The sequence below is a fragment of the Bombus terrestris genome, chromosome 15, assembly GCF_910591885.1.
Source record: "Bombus terrestris chromosome 15, iyBomTerr1.2, whole genome shotgun sequence".
Taxonomy (NCBI): Eukaryota; Metazoa; Arthropoda; class Insecta; order Hymenoptera; family Apidae; genus Bombus; species Bombus terrestris.
In genome coordinates this window covers 4,927,347-4,953,509 of record NC_063283.1, presented here as the reverse complement: position 1 = coordinate 4,953,509, position 26,163 = coordinate 4,927,347, and the positions used below count along the sequence as shown (strand labels likewise).

General features: G+C 32.1%; 3 protein-coding genes and 1 long non-coding RNA gene across 10 annotated transcripts in view; 3 read left to right on the top strand and 1 right to left on the bottom strand.

Annotated features, from left to right (window-relative positions):
• Positions 1 to 158: 158 nt before the first annotated feature.
• LOC100649119 (phospholipase A2 inhibitor) lies at positions 159 to 2,201 on the top strand. The gene is made up of 4 exons (XM_020867065.2): positions 159 to 407; positions 698 to 1,014; positions 1,105 to 1,475; positions 1,547 to 2,201. The coding sequence occupies exons 1-4, from the start codon at positions 159 to 161 to the stop codon at positions 1,786 to 1,788; spliced, it is 1,179 nt and encodes a 392-aa protein (XP_020722724.1). The 3' UTR covers positions 1,789 to 2,201.
• Positions 2,202 to 2,351: 150 nt separating this feature from the next.
• Positions 2,352 to 6,220, top strand: LOC105666585. The gene is made up of 6 exons (XM_012317403.3): positions 2,352 to 2,580; positions 3,035 to 3,173; positions 3,240 to 3,657; positions 3,742 to 4,259; positions 4,349 to 4,540; positions 4,639 to 6,220. The coding sequence occupies exons 1-6, from the start codon at positions 2,461 to 2,463 to the stop codon at positions 4,779 to 4,781; spliced, it is 1,530 nt and encodes a 509-aa protein (XP_012172793.1). The 5' UTR covers positions 2,352 to 2,460; the 3' UTR covers positions 4,782 to 6,220.
• The window catches only part of LOC100649004 (protein draper), a 28,581-nt gene continuing 6,922 nt past the window's right edge, over positions 4,505 to 26,163 (bottom strand). Inside the window, exons 1-18 of one of the 4 annotated variants that reach the window (XM_012317401.3) lie at positions 12,856 to 12,879; positions 12,534 to 12,780; positions 11,887 to 12,013; positions 11,628 to 11,796; positions 11,035 to 11,281; positions 10,829 to 10,949; positions 10,610 to 10,747; positions 10,310 to 10,489; positions 9,891 to 10,218; positions 9,283 to 9,390; positions 8,857 to 9,021; positions 8,348 to 8,554; positions 7,790 to 7,945; positions 7,412 to 7,588; positions 7,213 to 7,323; positions 6,937 to 7,146; positions 6,677 to 6,859; positions 4,505 to 6,599 (exon numbers count right to left, since the gene is read on the bottom strand). In XM_012317401.3, coding sequence (XP_012172791.1) covers positions 6,316 to 6,599; positions 6,677 to 6,859; positions 6,937 to 7,146; positions 7,213 to 7,323; positions 7,412 to 7,588; positions 7,790 to 7,945; positions 8,348 to 8,554; positions 8,857 to 9,021; positions 9,283 to 9,390; positions 9,891 to 10,218; positions 10,310 to 10,489; positions 10,610 to 10,747; positions 10,829 to 10,949; positions 11,035 to 11,281; positions 11,628 to 11,796; positions 11,887 to 12,013; positions 12,534 to 12,625 — 3,003 coding nt within the window. In that variant the 5' untranslated portion in view covers positions 12,626 to 12,780; positions 12,856 to 12,879 and the 3' untranslated portion in view covers positions 4,505 to 6,315. Of the gene's footprint in view, positions 6,600 to 6,676; positions 6,860 to 6,936; positions 7,147 to 7,212; positions 7,324 to 7,411; positions 7,589 to 7,789; positions 7,946 to 8,347; positions 8,555 to 8,856; positions 9,022 to 9,282; positions 9,391 to 9,890; positions 10,219 to 10,309; positions 10,490 to 10,609; positions 10,748 to 10,828; positions 10,950 to 11,034; positions 11,282 to 11,627; positions 11,797 to 11,886; positions 12,014 to 12,533; positions 12,781 to 12,855; positions 12,880 to 26,163 lie in introns of those variants that run through there. The other 3 variants (XM_012317400.3, XM_048412372.1, XM_048412373.1) reach the window with 3 other exon arrangements.
• LOC125386377 lies at positions 15,088 to 23,162 on the top strand. 4 transcript variants are annotated; one of them, XR_007226454.1, is made up of 5 exons: positions 15,088 to 15,872; positions 17,252 to 18,136; positions 18,271 to 18,370; positions 18,458 to 21,110; positions 21,854 to 23,162. It is a non-coding gene; the product is annotated as an uncharacterized LOC125386377 (long non-coding RNA). The 4 variants fall into 4 exon arrangements; XR_007226452.1 differs by lacking the exon at positions 21,854 to 23,162 and having other exon boundaries at positions 15,697 to 15,872; positions 17,252 to 17,593; positions 17,977 to 18,136; positions 18,458 to 21,595; XR_007226451.1 differs by lacking the exon at positions 21,854 to 23,162 and having other exon boundaries at positions 15,687 to 15,872; positions 18,458 to 21,596.

The following is a 26,163-nucleotide window of genomic DNA, read 5'->3' as shown; positions in this document are numbered from 1 at the left end:
TGTTTGAAAAGAATAATAGATGAAAAAGATATAACGTCTTTAGTTTAACAATTTTTATTGTATTGATAAATGAACCTATATGTATGTAAGACTGCAATTAGATAAGATTGGTATCGATATGTTGAAGTTATGATTTATTTATTCATTTTAGATGCATAATGAAGAAATTTTATGCAATATTTTTTTTAATATGCACATCCACCGCTGATTTTTCCAATGTTTGCGACCCTAATTGGCATTCGTTGGAAACGTTAGAAACCGCCAAAGTGGAGTGTGGACCATCTTTTGAAAATCGTTGCTATTGCATGAGGACATGCTACGAGAATCACCATCAGTATGTCGTTAATTGTACTGAATCAGGATTTCATAACGCGGCGCCGTTATCGCACTTGCCGAACGATACACAAGTAAAATCATTGTTCTGAAAATTAATATTTGTATTAGTTGTAAATAAACTACGAATTTTATGTATTTATGAGAAATTTAAATTTAAAACTGCACTAATGCATAGAATCCATATAGTGTGCAAAAATATAAAAGATATCCAATGTATATTACTTTTCATAATGTGTAAAGGGCAATTTATAGCTAGGCCCCATTGTTTTAATTATATTTATAAAGATATGAATTTGCATAAATATCCGCGGTCTAGTTATAAAATTTGGTAAACCAATTGATATATTTGTGCTATTTTTAGGTACTTATTTTTACCGGGAACAATCTCGGAGAGCTTCCATGGAACGTATTCGGCACACTGGATAGTTTACCTCACTTAAGAGTGATAGATATGTCTAACAATAAAATAAGAGAAATTCGAGGGAAGGCATACCATCACGTCCAACACGTCGAGCGACTTATTTTAGATTTCAACGAATTATCGTTGGATCCTGCAAGAAGTCATCCCAGGGTATTCTCTAATTTCGTCTCCCTCTTGGAACTCCATTTAACTGACGCCTTCGAGGATGGTCCACCAAGAGATCTTGCAGCGACACTGCATGATATTTTTGTCAATAGGTATCGGATTCATAAATTTCAGTTTCTTTAATTTTAATTCCCTGATCGACAAATTTATGAATTGTTAATAATGTTTTGTAATTATTGTAGTAATTTAACGCAACTGATAAAGCTGCATTTGGAACAAAATGAAATATCAGAATTTCGGGACAGTAATGTATTCTGCGATCTCCCGAATCTTTTGGACCTTTATCTCGGCGATAATGCACTTACCGCTTTGCATTTTAATATATCCTGTCTCCACAAATTACGTTTCTTGGATCTTCAACGAAATAAGTTCACAAAAGTGGTCGATCATGATCTGCACGCTATGGACACGCTTATCAAGCATAATCAAAGCATAGCTGTAGATTTCACTGGAAATCCATTTGTGTGTTCGTGCAAATTAAATCCCTTTATAAAGTGGATGAGGAAGACAAAAGTGTTCGTTCGTAATAAAGACAATTTGAAATGTTTTGAAGGTACTTGTATTAGATAAAAATTATCTTTTTGCCAAACACGATATGAAATTAAATGTAATTTACTTTTATAGGTGAAATACATCATGAAATACATGAAACAAAGAACTGTACGCCGAAATTGTTCTCATCAACTCCACGCAGTGCAATTGTTCTGCTCTTTTTCCTCTGTATGGTGTTAATAGGACTGGTGTGCGCTTTAATTTATCTACAGCGCACGAAATTACAAAAGAATATTGAGCCTATATTAGATTCGGTGAACAAAAGGGTACGATACACCTCGATAGCAACTGGTGATACTCGAGAAGATTTATGAATGAAATGAAAACGTTCTTCGATTAAGAACTAACAAAGAAGAGATTTAACGCTAATTAAACTCGCTCTTTAGTTAAAATTGTCAATCATTTTTAAACTCTCGAGAAGTTCCATTCTTTTTTATTATATAACACACAAGTACATAATTTCATTTTTGTCATAAGTAATTTAAAATATAATAAGGTATGTTTAACAATGTAATGAGGCATTAATATTTATAATGCAATATGTGGTGATTAATTTAGAAGTAAAAAAAGGGATAGAACCATCACTGAATATTCTTACAAGCTATTTGTTACGACATTAACACGCTAAATTTATTAACTTAATAATTATAAACGAAGAACATGTAATTTTGATATTGTTATTGTCTCGAGTATGTCTAGTACCGAATAAATGTTATATATATTTATATTTAAATGTGTATTCACTGACCTTATTAAATTTCCCCTTACTTGTGGATTGATCAATTGAATGCTTTCAATGAAAAATACATACACACAATATTCTTAGGTTTGCTATTCCTTATCGTTGGCTATCAGACCATTGACATCTTAAGCAAGATTAGATAATATTTCAGAAACGCCTGAATGTTCATAGTATGCGTCAAAATTACTCTTGCATTTCAACTGTATCCGTTTGACTGAATTGTTTGTTTTTTATGTGATAAATAATGTCATCAGCTAAACGTCTTCGTCTCGATGAAGTCTTCACGTCTTTTCCAGAGCTGGGTCCTACAGTTCCAGACGGTGGTTACGCATGGATTGTTCTCTGTGGAGTATTTTTAGTCCAGGCTAGTAATCTGATTATAACAATATATTTCCTCAGTTTTTTTTTAAATTGAATAGTTCTCGATACTATGTGTTACTTATACAGGGTATTTAGAACATTCACATTCAGTAATTTATGCCCACAATATTAAATATATTGTTTAACGTAAAATAATCTTAAAGATGTTCGTAAAACGATCAAGTTTAAATAATCTATTTACAGGTACATATTATAACATGATCATCTTAAGAGCCGTAGTATCGGTCGATATTTTTCAAAAGATTAAAATGAATCTCTATCGTTTTATTATGAATACTTGTAAATATTACCATTTTAAAAAATTAGGTAAGTACAAAATCTTTTGTGTTGTCAATCTTTTTTCTAAACACCCTGTATAATAAATTGATTCATACATTTTTCTCTTCGATCTTTTCGTTCTTTACTTTGCGATCAAAATTGTATTATTATCTTTACAGATGACTGTTCCAAGTATACTAGCAATGTATGGAATAGTTCTGGCATATATTCATGAAACTAAATCTACTGATTTTGATTTATGGAATGAAAAAATTATTTTGACGCCTATACTATTTATTGCCTTTTGGAATCTAGCGGGTATATAAACAGTTTAGTGACTTGTAATTTTCATACAATTATTATTAATCCATTCAACCTTTTTAGATCCTTGGACAAGAATGATCGTGAGTATGGCGCCGATACCCCGTTTAGTAGGCATAATAGGAGTACTTCTCCTGATGATTGGAATTATAGCATCCGGATATCTTGCAACTGGCGGGGTTGGCGCTTATTTGGCCAGCACCAGTGCTGGTGCAGTAATGGGTATAGGTGCCAGTTTTATTATGCTATTGAGTGACTATGTTTTGAGGAAGTATTTCAGAAAGAAGCTCCTTATAGCTCTGATGTTAAGAAATGTTGGAGTTTCTTTTGGTCTTCTGTTTATCCCGAGTATCACAAATCTGTTATTGCATGAAGCTAAGTTGAAAACTGGTTTACAACTGATAACCATGGTTTTATTGCCTACTGCATTTGGAATAATGACTTTTCGGTTTCCTCCTCCACAGCAAATTTCTCCTTATAGGTTCTTGTTCAGAATATCTTAAATAATAATTAATAAGAAATAAAGCTTTCAATATTTAATATACAAGAAATTATTTTGTTACAGTCTACTCTTATCAACTGAAGAAGACACTGAACTTCCTATAAAAATCTCCTTTAATGCTCATGAGAATTCACAACATTCAGATGGTCAAGATGACGTAGGAAATTTTGAATATGTTCAACCTGATGAAAATACACATGGAGGAGGATTACTAAATGAAGGAAACAATATTTATGCTTATGAAGATTTGGATGAAGATGTGGACTTATTTGTAAATCCAGTGATTCATTCGAATAAGAAATGGCAGCATCAATTTGAAATTCTGAAGAACTTCCGATTTTGGGCTGCAACAATTGGCTGGGTTGGAATGAAAGTATCTACTCTCTTTTTCTGGCTTCTGTTACCCATTTTGTCTTATGAAAATACAAGTAGTTCCCATTTCTGGATGTTTCTATCCATCATGGCTGGTTTCAATACCCTCCCACCAAATCTTGTTAGTTACAAAGTATTGACATTTACAAATCAGAATAGAAGGCTATATTTTGGCATAGCATCTTGGTTTTGTGGTATCAGTTTAGTAGGTAAATAATTTCTTCCTGTAAGATATTTTTGTAATTATTGAAAAGTAAGTTTTAATGAATTTATGTTCTGAAAAAAAAGATGTTTCTAGGTTTAACTTATGCAAGTAGTTACTTGTGGATGATGATTTTTACCTTCCTGGGTGGTGCCAGTATTGGCAGTTTATCAAGTTGTCAAGACTTGGCATTGTATGATGTTCTTGGATCTGAAATGGTTCGTTCTATTTACAAAATATTTTCAACTATCGTGGGTTTATGCATTCTTGGTTTTTATTTTATACACGGTAAGTTTTTGTAACAAAATTTTATTTTGGTAAAAGAAGTTACAAATGTAGGGGTGATCAATAAAACATATCATGTAGAAATGAACTTCTGATTACAGACACAAATCTCTGTTTGAGTTTCGCGGCACTTTTACAATTTCTTGGTGGACTTTACTGGATCTCGTCGCCTACTCTGAACTTAATTAAAGCCACTCGTTACAGATCTCGCATGATGAACAGAGAAAGCAGAGACGAGACGTAATTAAAATAATATTCTATGGAATTAATATACATATATTTAGGAATTATTGATTTTACGTTACATCCTAATTTAACGATATTTACAAAAGTATTTATATTGATCACAACAATCTGTTTTCTCTGAATTCATCTAAAAATAAAAATAGTGTATATATAAAATCGTAAAAATAGACATTTCTTAGAAAATAAAAAATAGGCATAGAATATTGTCTAATATAAAAGATATAAATACGATTCCACTTGACGATACCTGATGAATGATTTTTTAAATAGATTTCTGTTGTTATTTGTATGAGTGTATATTTATATGTGTATGTATGTGTATACATAAACATATACGTATAGACGAATAAAATATGCATTTCTTAATGTATGATGATACTCTATACTAATCATAAAACAAGTATGCTACGTTTGTTTCTAAATTACTTACAAATATATTCTTGCACATATACGAAATAAATTGTCCTTAAAATAAGAACCATTCTATCATTACACGTGTGGTGAACATATATAAATACCGCGTAGGTATGTCTCTTCACAAAATGCAAAGAAACAAAAAAAGGCAAATTTTTTAGTATTAATGATCATTTGAACGTATATCATATGCATGTTTTGAGATCGTGAAATCGGCTTCTCATTGCTTAAACAGACTTACACAACGATTTTGTACCTTGTTTGCCAATTTACATTATAAGTGATCTAATTTTACAAGACAAGATAGATATCTTAGACATACTGGGTATTTTTAACTCCATTATTGCATCTCTAGATTCCAACATTTTTTGTATATAAAGATAAAAGAAAATAAACTATATTATTAAATTTTGTAATGCATGCCTCTTCCAAGGCACTACAAGGCATTCTCATATGCAAAAGTAATCAACTATCATTTTATTTCTTCTAGTAAAATTTGATACTTTAAGTAATAAATTTGATACAACTCTTGTAAATATCACAAATTCTTTTGTACAATTTTGTTACGTCCTACTCCTATCTAGATTGTATTATTATCTTTTCGATCATAAACAATAAAAAGGCACTGAATTTACTATTAAATAAGTTTTTTTAAGATTGTTTACGACACAGTTACTTATTTCAAATTGTTATTCATATTAATAATATTGCATCAGATGTTCTATCATATAAGTTTCAATAAACATCATATTACGAAAAGAGACAGCCTAACACGTTCAGGATAAACAATCACTATGAATATACGATTTTATAAATAAAATATCCATTTGACTATTCGCAGCATTATTATAAAACTATGTACATGCATATACTGAGCAATCAAAATACATTTGTATTTTTTAAATGAAAATACTTATGTTTTTATGAGGTTTTTTAAGATTTTCTGAAGATTTTCTTAAAACTCAGATTAATAACGTGTGAAAATTTTAAAGGTATCAACAGACTAATCATTCAAAATGATAAGTGATCATTCAAAATCTGCTTCTTTAAGTTACATCAAAGACATATAATATTAAAATTTTAAACCTACATGATTCAGCCTGAGATCTAAGATAAATTTACATTTCACCAAGTTCTGGATCCTTATCTTTCAAACTACTAGGTCCTGCACTGTCCGACGATTTCGAGCAGAAACCATTTGGCATTCGACTGTACTGTTTGTAACCGCTAACTGGTCTTGGATTATCTAACTGATCGTATTCTGATTCGTCGTTATTTTGCTTAATTTCATCGTAAACATGTTCGATCTTTTTCCCATCCATTTCGTCGATGCTATGGTACACATTAAGGTTTGGATTTCCCATATCTGCATCTCTGTTCTTTAGATCATATCGAAGTGATCCTAAAAACAGTCAAAGAAAACATAAAATCATTTTACAGAAATTACAATTTGGTGTACTATGCTATTGCCAACAATACCTTTACAATCATCCTCATCATCCGTACAACTGTTCATTCCAAGTTTAGCTTTCTCATTATTTATCTTCTTGCTTGTTCCAAGATTATTTCTGAATTGGAAGTTATTCAATAAAGTAGCTGTTCCATCATCGAATTTCGAAGAGCCTTGATAGGCATACACGGGGTTATCAAACTGAGTTTGCTCTATACAAAAGATATCATTGTTGACTATAAGTATTTTATAATCCACTATAAATAATAGATTTATTTGAAATAAATACCTGGAGGAGAAGCAGGTTCAGCGATATATTGCACTTGCGCAATTTCGTTCTTCAAATCTGCTACTCTGCGCCGATGATATACCCATCCTGCGAATGTCATTGCAATAACAACAATTGCAGCAAATAAAAATCCTGCTACTATAGTGCCATAGCCGGTTCCATCCCTCTCTTGAATGTTACGTGAAAATAATTCTTCATCACAATTTGGACCTAAAAGGGAATATATTCCAGTATTAGTTAAGATATATTGATACTGACAGATTTGAAATAATATACCTGTGTATCCATGTCTGCAGACACAACCTTCAACAGGATGACAAATATAGAAATCATTTTTACAGTCGCACGGTTCCATACAGTGATCGCCATAATACCCTTCTGGGCAGACTAGATTTACGAATACGAAAAACATTTATGTTATATATATTTTGTTAGCCTCTCTCGATATTATTTGTATAATTTTTTTTTCACGTACTCTCAGTACATTTGGTGCCAGTCCAACCAGGTGCACAACGGCAATGACCATCATTAGATCTGCATTTTCCTCCGTGCTGGCATGTACAATGTTGACTACAGTTCATGCCATATGTCCCATCTGAACAGGGTGTTTGGCAGAATTCGCCTTGCCAACCAGGTCGACATTGACACACGCCTAAAATGGTAAAAGAAGCCATTAATTCGTTTCATATAACATCTAGTATGAACCCTACATTATGTATCTAATATAACTGATGGTGCAATATCTTGAAAAATAGAGCTATTAGGACTAAAAAACTTATGAATTTGTAAATATTATTTTGTAATAAAATTCTAGATTCGAATGAATTATGAAAGCGGTAAGTAAAATTTTTACCTGTAACGTGATGACACTCGCCACCGTTTTTACAGCGGCAATGACTAGCACAATTTAATCCATAACGATTAGGTGGACAAGGATGCTCACATGTTAATCCTAAGTATCCAGGTCGGCAAACATATTCACCAGAGACATGATCACATGTCATGTTTCCTAAAAAATAAATTATACGATTATTATTTCGAATAAATAGTTTTAGCTTTATTTATTAGTACCTTATTTTAGTTTGTGTGAAGAGTGTTACAATAAAAGTTAAATGAATTGGCAACTTACCACTTTTATTGAAGTGTTTGAGTAAGGGTATAAAAATAAAAGTGACTATATTTTTCACATCAATGATCAAAGCATTAGTTTGTTATTTTCGTGCGTATCATGAACATGCTGAAGTACTACTTGAATTAATAAATTTTTATATACATATGATACAATACCACATAATCTAAAGTATAAAAATGTACTAGATACTACTGACTACAAATGTTAACAATAGTTATTTTCTACCAGAACTGCGAAAGCTTGATTTATTTTATCTCCACATAAAATTGTTGTTTTTACCTTGCATTTTTTCTGGACACTTTTCCTTGCAACGCACACCATACCACCCTTCTTTACAGGGTTGAGAACAATCAATTCCTTCCCAACCTCTGGCACAAATGCAAGTGCCTGTTTCTGGATCACATGAACTATTGTTCATACACTCACATTGTGAATGACAGTCATCACCATAAAGGCCTTCTGGACACTTGGTTTCACAACGGATTCCTGTTTTATGTCATTAAAAATGAAAATTTTATCGAAGACCAAGTCGCCATTAAACAACTAGTTTCCCAGTCTTTCTCAGTAATTTCAATTTCTTTTAAAAAATTCTACGTTAAAATACGTGGTACATTAAAGGAATAGACAGGAAACCTACTTAGTAATTCAAAATTTCTGTTTTGTACATTATATGGTAAATATGAATAATGATGTAAGGAAGATATTAAAATGGTACCACAAGGAAAGGGTAATTGTTATAGTTTTCAAATGTATGGCGATTGATCGACGAATTAAAAGAAGAAACAAACCTCGCCATTCTGGCTTACAGATGCAACGACCCGTGGCAGGATCACAGCCTAGACTATTTTCCTTGTGACAATCGCAGACCTGAGTACATCCCAGCCCGAAAAATCCTTTTTCACAATGATCTTGGCAAAATTCGCCGGTGAAGCCAGCTGCACACGTGCATGTGCCTGCAGGTGTTTAAAAAAGGTAACGTGTTTTGGTGCAAGTGCAACGAAATGAAAATGGAAACAAAGAATTAAGAAACGTGAGTCTCAAAATGTATGAAATTAAATTACATAAGAATAAAAAAATATGGAAATACAATCATCGAGAAATAAAAGAAACCATCTAATCATGGATCTATACAAATTAATGCGTTTTTTTGTTAATGATTTGAAGCATTAACTTTCTCTAGAACTAAAAGAAATCGTTGCAACCAGCCCCCTTACCATTTTGTGGATTGCAGGCAGCATTATTAAAGCATTTGCATTTGTCCTCGCAGTCCTTGCCAAAAGACTTGTCGTCGCAGGGACGATCACAAGAAACACCAACCCATCCTAACAAAATGTAATAACGATACATGCAGGAACAAAATTGAATGTAACATAAGAAACAAAAAAAACATTCTAAAGAAAATATCTAAACTGAATAATTCTCACTAAATACGATCTACTTACCTTACTATTATTTTGATAAATTAATTTCAAATAATAACTCTACAATTATATATTTAAAACAAAAATCCACAAATTTGCGAAAATGGCATACTATTAAAAACTACAGTTAGTAATTGCTCATGCAATTCACACGACCATACAATTAAAGAATGAATTAACTTGAAGCAAACAACGTAAAATGAAGATACAAAAATACTAAATCATACAATTACAAAATGCTTATCATTTTAAAGATACTTCCTTTGATTGTTTTTTAATTACTCACGCATGATTAAGTGATAAATTACATCTTTTACTTTTAATTAAGAATTATTCAATTTTTGTATATTAATTCGTATTAATTGATTAATTTTTGTGCTCGTAATAGTGTAACTTATTACCTGCTGTACAGTTGCATCGGCCATTCTCGGGTAAACAAGTGGCACCATTTTTGCAGACACATTTTTGTGCACAATTTTCGCCATAAGTGTTGTCAGGACATACTTCACTACAGTCCTCACCTCTGTATCCTGGTGCACAAATGCAAGTTCCATTTATGGGTGAACACTGCGCGTTGTTCTTGCAATTACAACGATTTTGACAGCCTTTCCCGTACATATAAAACGGACAAGGTCTGGTACAAGTATCGCCATCCCATCCTGGTTTACAAATACACTTTCCAATCCATGGATGACACATTTCTGTATTGTCATTCTCACACTCGCAAACCTGGCAACGTTTATAAATATAGTATTTATTTTATAATATTAAAAAAACATCGTAGAAAAGTGAATATCGCATTATCTGTATTATTACATACTTTTGTACAGTTGGGTCCCCAGAATTCATTCTGACAAACACGCTTATTGCATTTCTCACCCATCCAACCGGAACTGCAAGTGCAAGTTCCATCAATCGGTGAACAAATTGCACCATTTTCACAGCTACAGTTGCTTGTACAATTTAAACCGAACGTTCCTTCCGTGCAAATTTTTAAACACTGCAAAAGATTTTTATCTTCAAAATTATTTGTTATTTGTATTTAACACATTAAGTAACATATATATTAAAATATCAATAATTAATAAGAATAATTAAGTATTTCTGAAAGAGTAGTCACCTTTTCATCATAATAACCGGGTTTACATTCACATTCCCCAGTGATATGATGGCATCCAGCACCATTGTAACAATCACACTCTTGAGAACAGTTTTTACCCCAGAAACCTTCCGGACACCGGTTCGCACAGACTGAACCCTATTTTAAAATGAAATCTATTTTAGATCACGCATCGACACGATTACAATAAAATCTCGTAAAATATCAATTAATATTTACAGTCCATCCAGGTGTACAATAACATTCGCCAGTTGTAGGATTGCAGGAACCACCATTCTGACACTTGCATTCTGATTTGCATTCATCGCCGTGTTTTCCCGGCGGACAGAAATCGTCGCAACTAAAAAAGAATTATTAAAGTGATTTCAAAATTGTGTTCTAATATTTTATACAATTTCAATAATAAAATAGATAAATCAACTAACAGGGGCCCTGTGTAACCAGGAGCACAATGGCACTCGCCAGAAATGTGGTGACAGCTTCCACCGTTTCTGCAACGGCACTCTTCACCACAATCTTGACCATATCGATCAGGAGGACATTCTTGGCTACAGTATTTACCGGTCCAGCCTCTGTTACACAAGCATTTGCCGTCGAATGGGTCACAAGTGGCTCCGTTCTGGCACATGCAATCCATTTCGCAAGACTTGCCCCATTTTCCAGGTGGACACTCTGTTAAGTTACAAATATGCTTATATTTACTATGAGTAAGTAAAAGAAATAATTACTTAAATCGTTTTAATTTTGATTTGACTGATTGATTTTAAGAAAGTATCCTGAATGGTACTCAGTATTTAAAGTAACAAAAATAGATTAATGAATGAATAATTAATTAATTAACGAAATGAGAACTTTTATTCTTTCACAAACAGTTCTATAACTAATTTCTAGGCAATGAAAACTGAATACTGTACCAAGAATAAAAGACAAGGTGAAAGTATTTTCTGAAGATGTCTGGTTTGAGTATTTCGATGATTTTAAGGAATATGTTAGATAAATAACAAAATCTAATGCTTACTATAATCGCATAACGGACCCCCATATCCTGACTCACACTTGCAGACGTCTGGTGCAATGCAAGTGCCATGAACACAGTCCTTGGAACAGATTGGAATGCAACGATTGTCATCATTGGTCTTTGTGTAGCCTTTGCAACATTCTTCTACTGGTCTCTGTTTTGTTATTTCCTAATCGAACAACGTTAAAACGTTAATTTTTCGAAAACTTTTCTCTTAATTAATTAGTACTTTTCACATATTTAATAATATTCTATTCACCTGTTCCTTGAATATCGTCTTGAATACCACCCTATATTTGGAGCACCTTGGAGGAAAACTAAAGCACCAAGTGTTCTCTCGTACAGTATAAGGTTTCTGCTCCGATATCCTCACTGTTATCGTATACCTAACATCAACCAAGTGTTAAAAACAAGCACTGAGTGGTGAAAACAGAATAGGTAGCATCGGAAGGTTGATAATTAAAATAAAACTGATCTTCTAAATCTATTATAATTTTGCTTTTGAAAAACTTTATTTAATAGACTTCTCAATAAATTAAATTAAATTTTAATTTAGACTTCTCAATTAATTTAAGAGGAAAACTTCTTAATAAATTAATAAACTAGTGATACAAAATATTAATTATGTTTATGTTTATTTTAGAAATTGGAAAACTTAAAAAGATGCGTAGGAATTTACTTTTATGGCCTTCTTTAGAATTCTAAAATTTGTTAAATATATGTGAACTTGCTTTCTTGAATATTTATTAGAAATCCATTGTTTTGCTAAATATCTTCTCGAATAAAGAGCACCATCTTCTGATAACGATTTGAGAAAATAAGTTAAGTAGATAATCGTTTATCATTTTATGTAATATTGTTAACCATTGCACTTTCATAAATCTTGAATAAATCTAATCCACTTACGTTTCTTGCCTGGTACATATGTTTGGCCCTTCCAAACCGTACACCGTTCCCATAACTGTAATAACAGCTAACAAATAGATGGATAAAGCCATCCTGACTTATGATATTTGATATAGTATGCAGTTATGTCTACAGATTCGCGCGTATATCACATTGCTTTAATATTCCTCAATGTTTTTGAGTATTATATTCCTTCCTCCCTTCGGACGATTTTCAAGCATTCCAGATAGTCAACATGTTTTTGAGTCTGGAAATACAAACGTACTTTTAATAAAACACATTTTTGACAAACATATTATTAATCAAAAATTCTATTAAATACCACTTTGTCAAATCATATGAAACAGAAGGAAACAGAAATAGCGAACGTAATGAAATTTTTGCCTGAAGTACTGAGAGCAATAACGTTACAGCTGTCTGGTATTAAACTAATCGGTTGCGAACATTATTCATTCTTTGAAGAAGTGAAAAAGTATTGAAAATGACAAGAGATAAAAAAATGATTTTAAGACTCGTTTGTCACGTAAATATTCAGAGAAATTCTTCGTGACTTTAGACTCTGTACCCTGAGTTACATATCGCAATTTATCCATTTTAATTCCACGTACCAGTCACGACTTGCGACAAATTGCATATTTATCAACTACGGAAATGACTCCGTAAAGGGATCTGTTCGTCCAATAAGATATTTCTTCCGCTTTCTCTTATTAGGAGGATCCAAAGATCGATCGATAACGGAATTTACATTTGTGAGTGATAGAGATTTTCATGCAGGGCTATAAGTGCCACTTCACCTAGCACCTGGTTACTACATTATGAGGCACTTAGCGTGTTTGTCATCACCCATGTTTTACATAACATAGATCTCGAAAAATATATTTTACACGAGCAATAATATAATTCAGTTGCAGTTTTTAATGCAATGTAAATAATAACGGTATTATAGTAGTAAGATGCTCATTGCAGATTCATATCTTTTGTACGTATACAGATATTATATTTAAAATGTTTTAGATGTGTGTATTTTTTTAAATCTTCTAAACTTTCTAAAAATGTATAAACATCCGTAATCTACTAATGATAGACAAAATTTCTTTCATAATTCTCCATCGAATACTGAAAATACTACGAGAAATATCAATATGTATGTACATCACTGGAAATTTGTATTTAAAGACTTCCGAAAGAGAAACGCTTATTTACGTTTTTTACGGAAACTTTCTAAAAATTGTCAAGTAGTAGAATTATTGAGTACGACACGAATGCTGCTGAATGGATGACAAGCCCATTGTTCGTATTGCACGTTGAGTCACACGGAGCTTGGAAAAAATTGCGTACGGCCGCTTGAAGACTGATTACAACTTCCGTATTGTCGTCTTCGATTTGTCGAATAGAAAGTTTAACGCCAACCACGCTTACAGCAATAGCGTACACTCGGAAAAATAAAAATTATACAGTAGAGTATGAAATGTCTGTCATCTATTATTTGTCGACATTTACAGAATAGCAATACCCAACTATACATAGAGGTAAATTCAGAGGCAAATAATTATAAGCTAAGGATATACTATAGAGGTATCATCAAACGCAGACGAAATTATTTTATTTGATAATAATTTGAACAAAAAGGTCGGCTCATATTTTATATTTCTGCTTTGGATGGGTCAAAGGCATGAGTACATCGTGCCAGGCTCTTTATCGAAATCAAATAGCATTGAATCGCTCCTGAAGGACAAGGTGTTTTTTCTTCTTGGCTATTTGCATTCCACACATATCGATCGAATTTTACGTAGCATAAAAGGAATTACGCGAGTAAAGAAACAAGACACCGGATGTAGGAAGTAATTACGGAAGAAAATTTTCCTTATATTTCTTTGAAATGTATTTCAACAATTGTCAAACCTAACTTTGTAATTTAATATTTTGAAAATAAATTTCGTTTGTGCCAATTGCGTTACGTGAATGCTGCAATTACTTTTATGATCGTAATAGTAAAAAAAATGTAAATTGATTAAAATGTTACATTAAGGCAATTAGCGAGCAATTTAATAGATTAATTGTATAGCATATTTTATCATATTGTATGTCGTAAAAAAGAGAGTTAACTAATCGAATTTTATCACTTAAGCACGAACACACGAATATCAATTTTGATAAATTCAATCATCGTGAGGCTAACGAAAACAAACTTTTATCTCGCTTATGATAGTGACCATGCTTATTATCATATCTGAGTCACTGGATTCATTTACTATTCCCGATAGTACAAAACTGATTACGATGCGACAGTCTCTTGAAATCTTTGTGTCAGTACAAAAGGATTGACTGAAAGATGGGCATGTAAAAATCTAAAATCCCGGCCAGAACTATATGAAGAAACTTTTTATAGCAAGTCAATGTTATTGTACTTTATACAGTACACATTAAAATAGAAGTTCTTTATCTCAACGTCCGGGCCTATTGTTTGTATATGGTTCTCCAATATTAATTACAGTCACCTTCCATGGAGCCAAGATAAGAACAAGCAATTATTAAAGCTCTCTCTCTCCCTTGTTAGTAATTAATATATTTGTACCATTTCTATTCTACATATAGAACCCCTAAAAGAATGTAATATATGACACTAAACAGATCTGCAAATCTAATAAAAATTTGCATGTGCTTCAATTCGAGAAACTGAAACTCCAAAATCAATGATTAACAATTTACGAGGTATTTAAATTGATATTATTATCTCTGCGTATCTCCCAAACTATGATTACATTTATAAGGGATGACGAATCGATAATATGTACTAATCGCTTATTTATGTACATAATTATGTACACAAATGATGAACATTTCAAAGCAATACGAAAGTCTGTAAATATTTAGACTTATCTTTACACAGCTGATTCAATAATTTGACCCTTTTAGTCGTTCAGATATACTACACATAAACGTGATAAATTTATAAATATAACAATTTATATAATATCCACATAGATAAATTGTATGGAATAATTATATATGTATATATATCTATCTAATTAAATAAAAAAAAATATATCTATATAAATCTATGTTCCCTGAAGGCAATCTTCTCGCTCGATTGACACTTCGTCACTTCCGGTCGCGAATCATTCGATCTACGGTTTACATATGCTTACACATGAATCACAAAGTCGGCAGTCACTGAAAAAACGTGAGCTCAACGTGACAGAAGTGATTCACAAAGATTCTGCTGAATGGCAACGAACGGTTTTTTATTCTACGTTGCCAACAGCTGTACGTTGATCGTTAATCGTTGTCGTTTTTACTAACTCGTTTATAATTTGCCTGGAAGAATAATTTTAAACGGTAGAATTATTTAAATATTTAATCGTTTGATTTTCATTGAATAGAACATCTATATTAATCATAGTTTTTACGTCATTTAGGTCATTTTCGACGCAATCATATCGTGTACCCTTCTACTTTTAAAACATCTCTATTGTTTGAAAAAAAGTGTGAAATAATCGTTATTGATTCGTGTGGTTTTCAGTTTCAATTTTATATACCACTAAATCGCTATAGTTATCAATATAGTTTCGTGTATTCCACTCATGATTTTCCGAGTGTTCCATTAATGTCACTCCAGCTAACCAACTCAATGGAAGCTATGGAATTCATTTAACAATAGCATGTCAGTTCTGAGATACTTTACTAGCTCGTACTAAAAATATTACAACATAGACGCTTTCTCAGGGAAGATACATTTTCAAGTAAAATTTCTAAATATATACAGATTCCAATGATACAATCGATTACATGCGCGCCATAGTGATTACCATATCTGAGATCACGTTACTTTCTATATTTATCTTATTTTTTTCTTCTCTACCGTGTATAGCGTTGTATCACGTCGATAATTGAATAATCAAGTATCAGTATATCTTTCTCTTACTCTCTCTGTCTTTTCACAGTAGTATTTGATTTCTTTTGTTCCTCAACCCCAGCTTGTATTTTCACTTTTATTTATACCTATATACTTTGCTTATATGCCGTTGGATATTATGTATTATCGAATACGTTTATATATATGTTTATATGTCGTAAAGTATCTTTGACAATCTAATTTGTGGTATTAAAACCTCAGAGTTATCTCCTTATCTTAGTTATCGATTAAAACTTTGTGATTGGAAAATTCTACATTTCTATGAATGTATAACATTTAATGATCTCATGTTTTGCTCTTCGATGTAGACCTAACTTTGCTCTTCCATATAATAAAAATAGTTCTGCGAGAAAACCAGCGAATACATTAATCTTTGAAAGTCCTACATTAGAAACCATACTTAAAAGCGTCGTTAAAAGTTGTCCACAAATAATAAAAAAAACTCTGAAGTTCCTTAAAACGATTTTTTTAAAAACATCAAATATTTAAGAATTATTGTTACATTACGAATTGTTCTGTCAATTTTTCTGTATTATAACAATATAAACTCTTTACAATTGATATAAAATTATTCTGTAAATGTATCAAAGATAATTCTATGCTAAAAATACACTGTAAATTATTCTGAATTTTAAGAATAATTCTACACTAAGAATTAGTTTGTAAACTACTCCGTATTAAAAATTACTCTATGCCTACAATTCAGTAAATTATTTCGTAATTAAAGTAATACCAAATACAAGATATTACAAAGTAGATCCATTATATGTATATATTGAACGCAGATCCTATCTAACTATAGGAAGATGTGGCAATTCTACACACCTACGCCAATGGGAACGTTTCATAAGATCCAGTTAGAGGTAAGCGTGATGATCATCCAGAGCCAGACAAGTCTCTCGTACAATGTACATGTACTGCAACGTGGAACAAGCCAACAGTGCTTACAGAGGCCACTCTAATGGTGCAAGTCGAATAAAAACCAAACGAGCCGGTATATACACGCACGAATTAACGCTGTAAAGCTCCGTATATGTAGTAGGCTCGACGATCAAGTGAGGTCAGAAAACCGAGCATAAAGTTTACATGTTCGAAGGTCTGGTCAAACCAGTTGACGGAAACCTGAGAAGATAAAGATCCTCCAGTAAGGGGAGTATACACCAAGTATCCCTTAGCTTTAGTCTAGTTTCTATTGGAAACTGCATTTGCTATATAAATCAGGGATTGTAACTGCTATAATTAGATTGCAATTTTTAAGCAAATTCATATTCTTGAGAACATAATTAAAAGAAGTTTATCTTGGTAGAAAATTGTTTTATCCTACCAAATATTACAGAAAACATCATGCTTTGGATATTTTATGTATTTTTCGATGTTACGTATGCGCATTCTGTGTTATTTTGCGCTTTCAAATTTCTTACGCATAGAAATGATGCTATCTAACATACAAAAATCCACAGTCTAATTATAACTCAAGTCAAAGGAGTTATAGTATAAGGATTCATATGTTTGTTTCAATGATTTTAGTTACGAAAAAAGGGAAAGTGTCCTGTTTGGTCAATGCAAAGCATGATAAGATAGTCGACTGTTAACTCATATAAGAATCAGGCGCATGGATGACAGGCAACCTTTTTCCTCGAGGGGAAGAAGTTGGGAGAGGAAAAGAGTCCAAATATTTCAGAAGCAGGTATGTTACGACTGAAAGAAAACGGGTCGGGTTTCCTACGTTTCCGTTCACACGATACAACGGTATCATGAGTGCATCAGGAGTTATTACCGGGAATTAAATTGAGAATAATTCTACGTAAGCACATTCACTAGTTGCAGGCTTCTGTTCGAGGAAGAGTACAATTTATGAGTAATTGAACATTTAATGAATACGCGATAAAGAAGAGTTTCCGGAGCCCTTCTGCGCAATTAGGTTAATATTATTTGTAGTTTGTTTACTAAAAATTATATATACTAAATACTAAAAATTCTATGAAACTTTCTTTCATGGTAAGAACAGGAATCATTGAAAATGAAACGTAGTTAAATTTACAAAGCCCTGAGGCTGAAGTGAAACCGAAATAGCCATCATCCTTCAACTTTGGCTGCCAAACACAAGAATTCTTGCAGCGGAAAACAGGCCCGCATTTTTCATCGATTACTCTTTTTATGTGTATCAAGTAGAAAATAACCTGTCGTTTTTAACATGTGCAGACTCTTTGACGCGTAGGCTGGCTACTCATGTATCAAGTACATGAAATGCAATAGAAATAGTCGGTTGATGGAATTTATCCTCTCACTTATACTAGTCTCTCGGATACTGTCGACTTCTCTTTACATTTACAACTCACCATTAAATTACATTTCATAGATACAACTTGTTCAATTTGTTCACAATGCAGAACATATGATAAACAATATCCTAGCATTTTGTTTTATTGTAATTATAAAATTGAAGGGCATGTGCGTACAAGATAGTAAAGATTTTACTAGACGACAGCTTAATTAAAACTTCATTAGCTTGCTTCGTTTTTCTTCTTTTCAATTCTACTACTATTAAAATTTTTATAGAACCATTTTCCACGCAACATAACTTCCATATGTTTCTATATTCATCAAACGACCAATTATAATCACAATTACACAGAAACAATTTTATAAATCAATTTTTTAAACAACGAAGAGGTTCTTTTCAGACTCACTGCTATTCAGATTTTTATAAAACCACTTTCACCAAACCAAAGGCAAGTTCCATGTAATTCGTGTATTCATTGAATGTCCATACACGTTCGAAACACGTCAAGGATGGGCGCAATAAACGCTTGCGAACGTATATCATGCACGAACATAGATACCACCGGAAGAATCAATTCAACGGCTTCTCTACGGCACATTTATTTATGCAGTAAAACAGAACAGGCCGTTTAAGTATCTTAATTGATCGCCGGAACCTGACATGCACATCGTGCACCTGTAGAAACGTAGTGCATACCGAAGTTTCGATCGAAAGGGCCGATTGAAAGAATGCGACGAGCGTTCATCGAACACCTGAATGAATGCTTATACGTACGCATGTGTGCACGATGCATTGAGCAAGCTCTTACATTCCAAACTTTTCCATTGCCAGATCCTGGAAGCTATCGTTCTGTAGTATGCACCGATAAGTAATCTACCCAATATCTCTGTTATCTTTTGAAAAATAGATTCGAAACTCGGGAAGGCTCGGAATTGGAAAATTCGAAAGTTGAATGCTTGCAGGGACAATTTGTAATTTTAAAGTTGAAAAATTGGAAGACTTAAAAATGGGAAGATTCCAATATTCGAAAGCTTAAAAGTTGAAAAATTGGAAATTGGAAGATTACAAACTTTGAAAATTCGGAGATATGCACGCCTCAAAACTCGGAAACTGGACATTTTGGAATTACGAGAATCTGAACCCTCCAAAATTCGAAGTCGGAAATTTCGAAAATTGGAAATCCGACAATTTTAAAGCCGTAAGAGATAAAGAATGAATATTTTTTAAGCGCGAAGGATTCTAAAGATTTTTCTTTAATACTATAACAAATGAAACTTATTTCGCAGCAAGTAACGCAAGTTTCAGCAACTTGTAAATTATGCTTGAATTAAACTTGAATCGGTATTTGTTTTACGTACAGAAATAATCAGTATATATCTGGCAAAGGTATTCATACATGGAACTTATCCTGGTCACGTATTCGATCACTCACGTACACGATATCCTTTGTAAAACAGTAAGTTTAACTTTTATACCTGGTTACATTTCAATGTAATAAAGATCTTGAATCTCATTATATTATTGTATGTCGATATCTTTGCATAATCAATAGATTTTTCTAAATATAGTTTTAATATGATTTAAATGTTCCAAATACCGATGTATGGAAATTATTCGTTAGAAGCTACGATAATGTCATTTTGCTAGAAACAGATACGAGTCAGACGTGACTCGTCTATTTGCGTAATCAATTAATTAATCAGTCAGCCTGAAGCAAGGTCAGGAGATGAATTATTTAATAAAGAACATTTTTGCCTATACGCTGTTCCTCAACATGATGGTGGGAAATTGTTATGAAAGTTTCGCATTTTTATATGTGAAAGTGCTAATTTAAGATTGATAGGATATTGTATAGAAATATTTATTCGTTTCTGGGCCAACGTTTCACTTTCTTTTAATTACTTGCTAAGCGGATACAGAAATAGTAATTTATATAAGATTGAAATAAATATGCAAGATAAATTGAACGTTGAAAAATTGAAAATTTAAAGTCTCCAGAATTGAAAAGTTAGAAACTTAATGGCTTCAGAATTGATAAAGATAGAAATCTTTTTAACAGTAATAAGTCAGAATATTTAGATTTAGATTAAGGTATATCGTTTAGCAAATCAGGCACTCTAGAAATCAGTGTTTCCTTGCTTAAGTAGTCCATCACTTAAACTGTCTAGAAACGCAAGTCTTTTAATTACTCCAGCCTGTTAATACGATCTTGTAAATCTTTTTAAGGGAATCTTGGTATTAACGAAATCTGAGAAAACTTTTGCTTCGAGGAACAGCGAGGAACTTACTGACACGATATTATTCATTGTATCCGCGGGAACATAGCTGAAGATTGTATAATTCTCAGCAGTGAATGGAGAGACTTCGCAATTTAAGAGTAAGTTGGTCACCGAGTGATGGTTACACTCTCCACGTCAATTACGTCGTATTTATAATTAACTTGCGCGACAGCAAATCCAATTACTGTTATCAAATTATTTAATTCAAAACTTCATGTAAATCTTTTGTAACATTGGGCTACTAAACCAGACCTTAATATTGCATAAAGAAAGTCCGTATTTTTTAATATATTAGAGAGGAAGGGAATAATTAATTGTGATTCTTTAAATTATGACATAGATTTCTTTTTTATGCCTATTTAAGTAGAGCGTAATTAATTTAAGAAATATTAATATATTAGCGAAATAAATAATTGTAACTAATCTCTTATAATCGATTACTCATAATTATTTTCTCTAATATCATAGCGTGCAAAGATTATCAGTATAATTTTATCTTTTATCATTAACATTATCCTTTGATAATAATTCTCATATCTGATACCTTTTCCACACTATCTTTAAGCAACTAAAATTTCTTTATACCTTTATAATGCAATAAAATATGTTACAATGTAATTGACAACAATCTGGAAATATATATATATATATATATTTTATTATATGAAAAAGTAAGTCCCTCTTTCCTGATAGAAAAAGGAAAAAGAGAATTTCAAATAATCACCAAAGGTTAAATAATTTCTTTTAAATTGTTAAAACATACTTTTCGTAACTTCGACTTCCAAATAAAATTTAAAAAAAAGGACCAACCAGTAGAAGATAATTGAATATCATTTACCAGGAACGTCGTCGCGTCCGCCGACGCGTCCCACGATCGAACGTACAAATAATCCCATTAAACTATGAAAACGAGCACGGCCTGTACAGAAACGGGACCCGTAACGAGCCTAACAGTACAGGCAAACTGCGGGCAGAACGCGTGAAAAAGAGGGTTCGACCCTTCTACCATAAAAGGGAGTTAATTCGTTTATAGGGCGGGCAAAAAAAGCGAAAAGAAAGAGAAAAAGGAATAAAAATGAAACGAAAGAAGAGTTTCAGGGCCGTAACGACTGGTATATACGTGAGTCACAGGATGTGTAGCGAGCTCCAGATAAAACGCGTCAGAGTTATCATTTGTCTACGCGGGATGTGCATCATCGAGCGTCATATAAACGCGGTTGTTTCTTCTAATGATCACAGTTTTAAAACAAAAGACAAAACCACAAATGGATGAAACGTTTAGTTCTGTCTTCATCGAAAACTTAATTGTTTCTGCGAAGTAATTTGCATGTTGTCATCGTGGCTTGATGATTATGGAGTAAATTTGATATACAGAGTACGTTACGCAATTGAGCCGAGTCATATCTTGAGGTTGATAGAAAAAAAACTGTAGGAAAAAAAGTTGAATGGTATGATAATCACGTAACGGTGGACCGGAAAGATGCAATTACACTCTTTCTTTTTAATGTTTAAGTTTTTGTTAACCATGCAATGAATTTTTTCATGCACTAAGTTCGGTGCAATTAAAATTCATTTTCTCGATTTTGAATGTCTGTTGAGTACACGTGTACTAGCTCTAACAATTTAGACTTGAAACTTCTGTTTATGTTAGATTAAATCAAAATGTATCTTACAATATATTTTATGATTATTTTAGAACAAAAAGTAATCATATTTCGTGTTTTTGCAAGAATTTTTGCAAGTTACTGATTTTATTATATCAGTTGACTAAATATCAGTTGCATATCAAACTTGTACTTTAACTTATAACTTGTACTTTACGTAAGATACAGAGAAAGTGGTGATTTGTAAATTATCAGCATTTAATTCATTTCTTACAAGGAGAGGAAGGCTTTCTACTGCAAACAAATTAAATGGTAAATAAATAAGTGACTAAAGAAATAAACACTTACATTACTGATTAAGAAGGAGTAAAATATCAACGATATTTTATTTTAGGCGTGTGTGTTTGTATAATGTTATCTTCTAACGAGTAACAAATAAATGAGAATTACATCTAAAAAAAGCAAAAAGATTGTATTATTATTGTACGTATGTATGTGGAAAAATTAGAAAAAGATAGAAAGTAGAAATGAATAATTATGACGTCCAAAAATAAAAATAAATTTCTTCGATCAATGAACTACGATTTTTACACCACAGGATCCTTAATCTAATCACGGTTGTCCGTGTCTGTGGGTGAGATATAACAAAAATATCGTAGCACACCGCTTATAACTGGGGTCTACCACAAATAAAAATAAAGATTAGATAACTGCTACATTCATTATTAATATTTCTCAACAGAATTATTTTCAATTCAATTTCCTCTATCGATTATTTCATAAACGCTTTTATGTATCTCATTCACCGATAACATTAATCGCATAAAATACAGAGTATAGATGAAAATTCCACGTAATTAAGTAACCTAACAAAAGTCTAACATAAACTAATTTATATTTTCTATATGGTTGTCTATCCAACGATACCAATTGAGTTACTTTTTTAATTTACATAAACATCCACAATCTAACGATGGAAATAATGACTAAAAAAAATTGTTAATGGTAATAATATATTATTACAACTGTGGTAAACTATAATCTAATAGAAGATATAAGAAAACTGAAAAAGAAGTTAACTATAATAAATAATAGTAACCAGTGATATTTATATAATAGTATATACAATATTTTCTTTTTCCTTTTCTTTCTTTTTATTCGAATTACATAGAAGTAAACATTTGATAGAGTTTGGCAACTGAAAACGAGGAAGTCAGCTCTCGACGCTGCTCATTAAAGTACAGGAAATGCTTCATAAAAATCGAGTCGCACAACATTCTGGCTAGTCACGAATTTACGACACGTTAACAGACAGATTTGTAAAATGTTTTATCAATGCGTACATAGGCTCAGAAAAATATTAGAACACTTGTAGATTCTATTTACGAATACATTACAAGTGTTATATAATAAAATTTCAAAATGTTTCATATAACACATAACATACGAACATAAAACTTCCCTGCGGTAGGTTTCCAAATACTTAGACTGCGATTATTTGCGCAAATTCATGCTTTTATAAAGAAATTTTCTAGATTTTATGATATTAATGAATATATTAGATTAATTATATTAGACTAGATTAATAAATACAGTACTAAGCATTTATAAAGCAATTAATGGGAAAGAAAGGAATAGGATCCAAGCAGTCATTTGTTTTACCTATCAAACATTATAATAAATGCTAAATATGCATAAGAACCCGCAATCTATTAATCAGAGAAGAAATTTTTCAACAACTCTTCTTTGCCAAAGACGTAAAAACGTTACACAAAGTGTCGTCAAAATTCCAATCTCATTTTCAAACAATAGAGTACCGTAGTGTTCAAAAGAAGACCAGCGATAAGTCAAGAGATTGCCGCTTAAACTTCCACTTACGGACTATTTTATAATTTTACATTGCCGCAGGGGTCAGAAGTTCTGCATGACATAAGCGTGTCATAGTACTGAGACAGGCAACGTTTACGAACCTGCTACTTTTCGCGTGCACGTAATTCGTTCGCCGATTATCTAACAAAGGAACGACACTATCGAAATGGAGAAAAAATGATATACCTGCCCTGTCCAGTTGTATAGTCAGTGTGGGCTTTCACTTCTATCTACCTCCTCGTGGTCCGATTATGTAAGAAAAATCGTGCAGCTCACTTGGTGATTATCCGGTGTGCGAGTTTTGATTTCCATTCCAAATGGGCATGCACCTCGAATACGTTTTTAAATGATAGTGATATGGTAGTAAGGTTTTTAAAGAATAGTAAATTAATAAAACTCTTGTATTTTCTTTCCTCAATTGCTTATGAGAGTTTCAAGCGTAGATTTTTATATTTATCGTAGCTATTAATCGTGTTTTGAAAGCGGAAAAGAATAGTGAAGATTATGAACTCTGCATTTTTCAATGGTGAACCCATTGTGAGATGCATTCTTGGGATGCAGATGCTTCTGCTAATTGTATACGCTGCAAAGGATTAGAATATTAGGATTCTGTAGAAATGTGCTTTAATTTTACGTAATGCATTCTGCAGAATGCAAATTAAGATAAATTAACGTAATCCAAATTGAAGATTTTCTACGAGCCAATGATACCCATTAGAATAAAATGAATAAAAGTGAAAATAACCCGGTTGCAATAGGATATATTTTTAAACAAATGTAATGCGATACATAGAAGATAGTAGGAGGAAGAACTGCTATAAATGTCCATTATTATATCAAAAATATTTCTGATAATATTATCACCAGAGAACAAAATGAATTTAATACCATCCATAAAAAATTCTAATTGATAAATCTATCTATATTTTCATCCTCATTAGTAAGTTAATAAGAAAACCATTAATCATGCAGATAATTACTAACTTTATCTTTTCATTCTATCTCAATTAATTAATTTCCATAAAAAAATTGATTAATGTATACAACGAGAGCAAAATAAACACAAGAAAACATTTTTTTCTCAATTTGTATGTTGGATTTGAATGAGTAAGAACAATTTACTGGTGCAAGATTATTTTAATTATGCCTCCATTTTCTTATTCAATATCCGATACAATTTATTTTTTTTTTCATACTGCTACAGCAAAAATCCTTGACCACCGAGTGCTGCGACTGTGTGTTTTATGGAGCATATCAATTGCGGCAACAGCCAGCCGCAGTTCTGTATCGATTCATTCACTATATCTTTGCAGTTCACGCGACTACTAACTCACGAGAAATGCTGCATCTTGCCAAAGAAAACGATCTTGTCCTTGTTTATGCGAATTCTTGCAGCGAACAAAACGATCGAATGTTCTCCATTTAGAAGATGTATAGCGTTAATTAGAAAAAATTTGTTTACTAAAGATCTTATCACAAACGTAATTCGTTAAAAAAGTTATGAAATAACTTTTAAGTTGTTAAAGCTTTTTTCATTAAACGATATTTCTTATCTCGTTAAAAGATGTCACAAACATTTTGAATATTTTTTTACAAGAATAAGAAAAATTTTCCGTGAAAAGTATGAAATAATTTTTAACTTGCCAAAAGTTTTTCGTGAATAATTTTTTCCATTTTA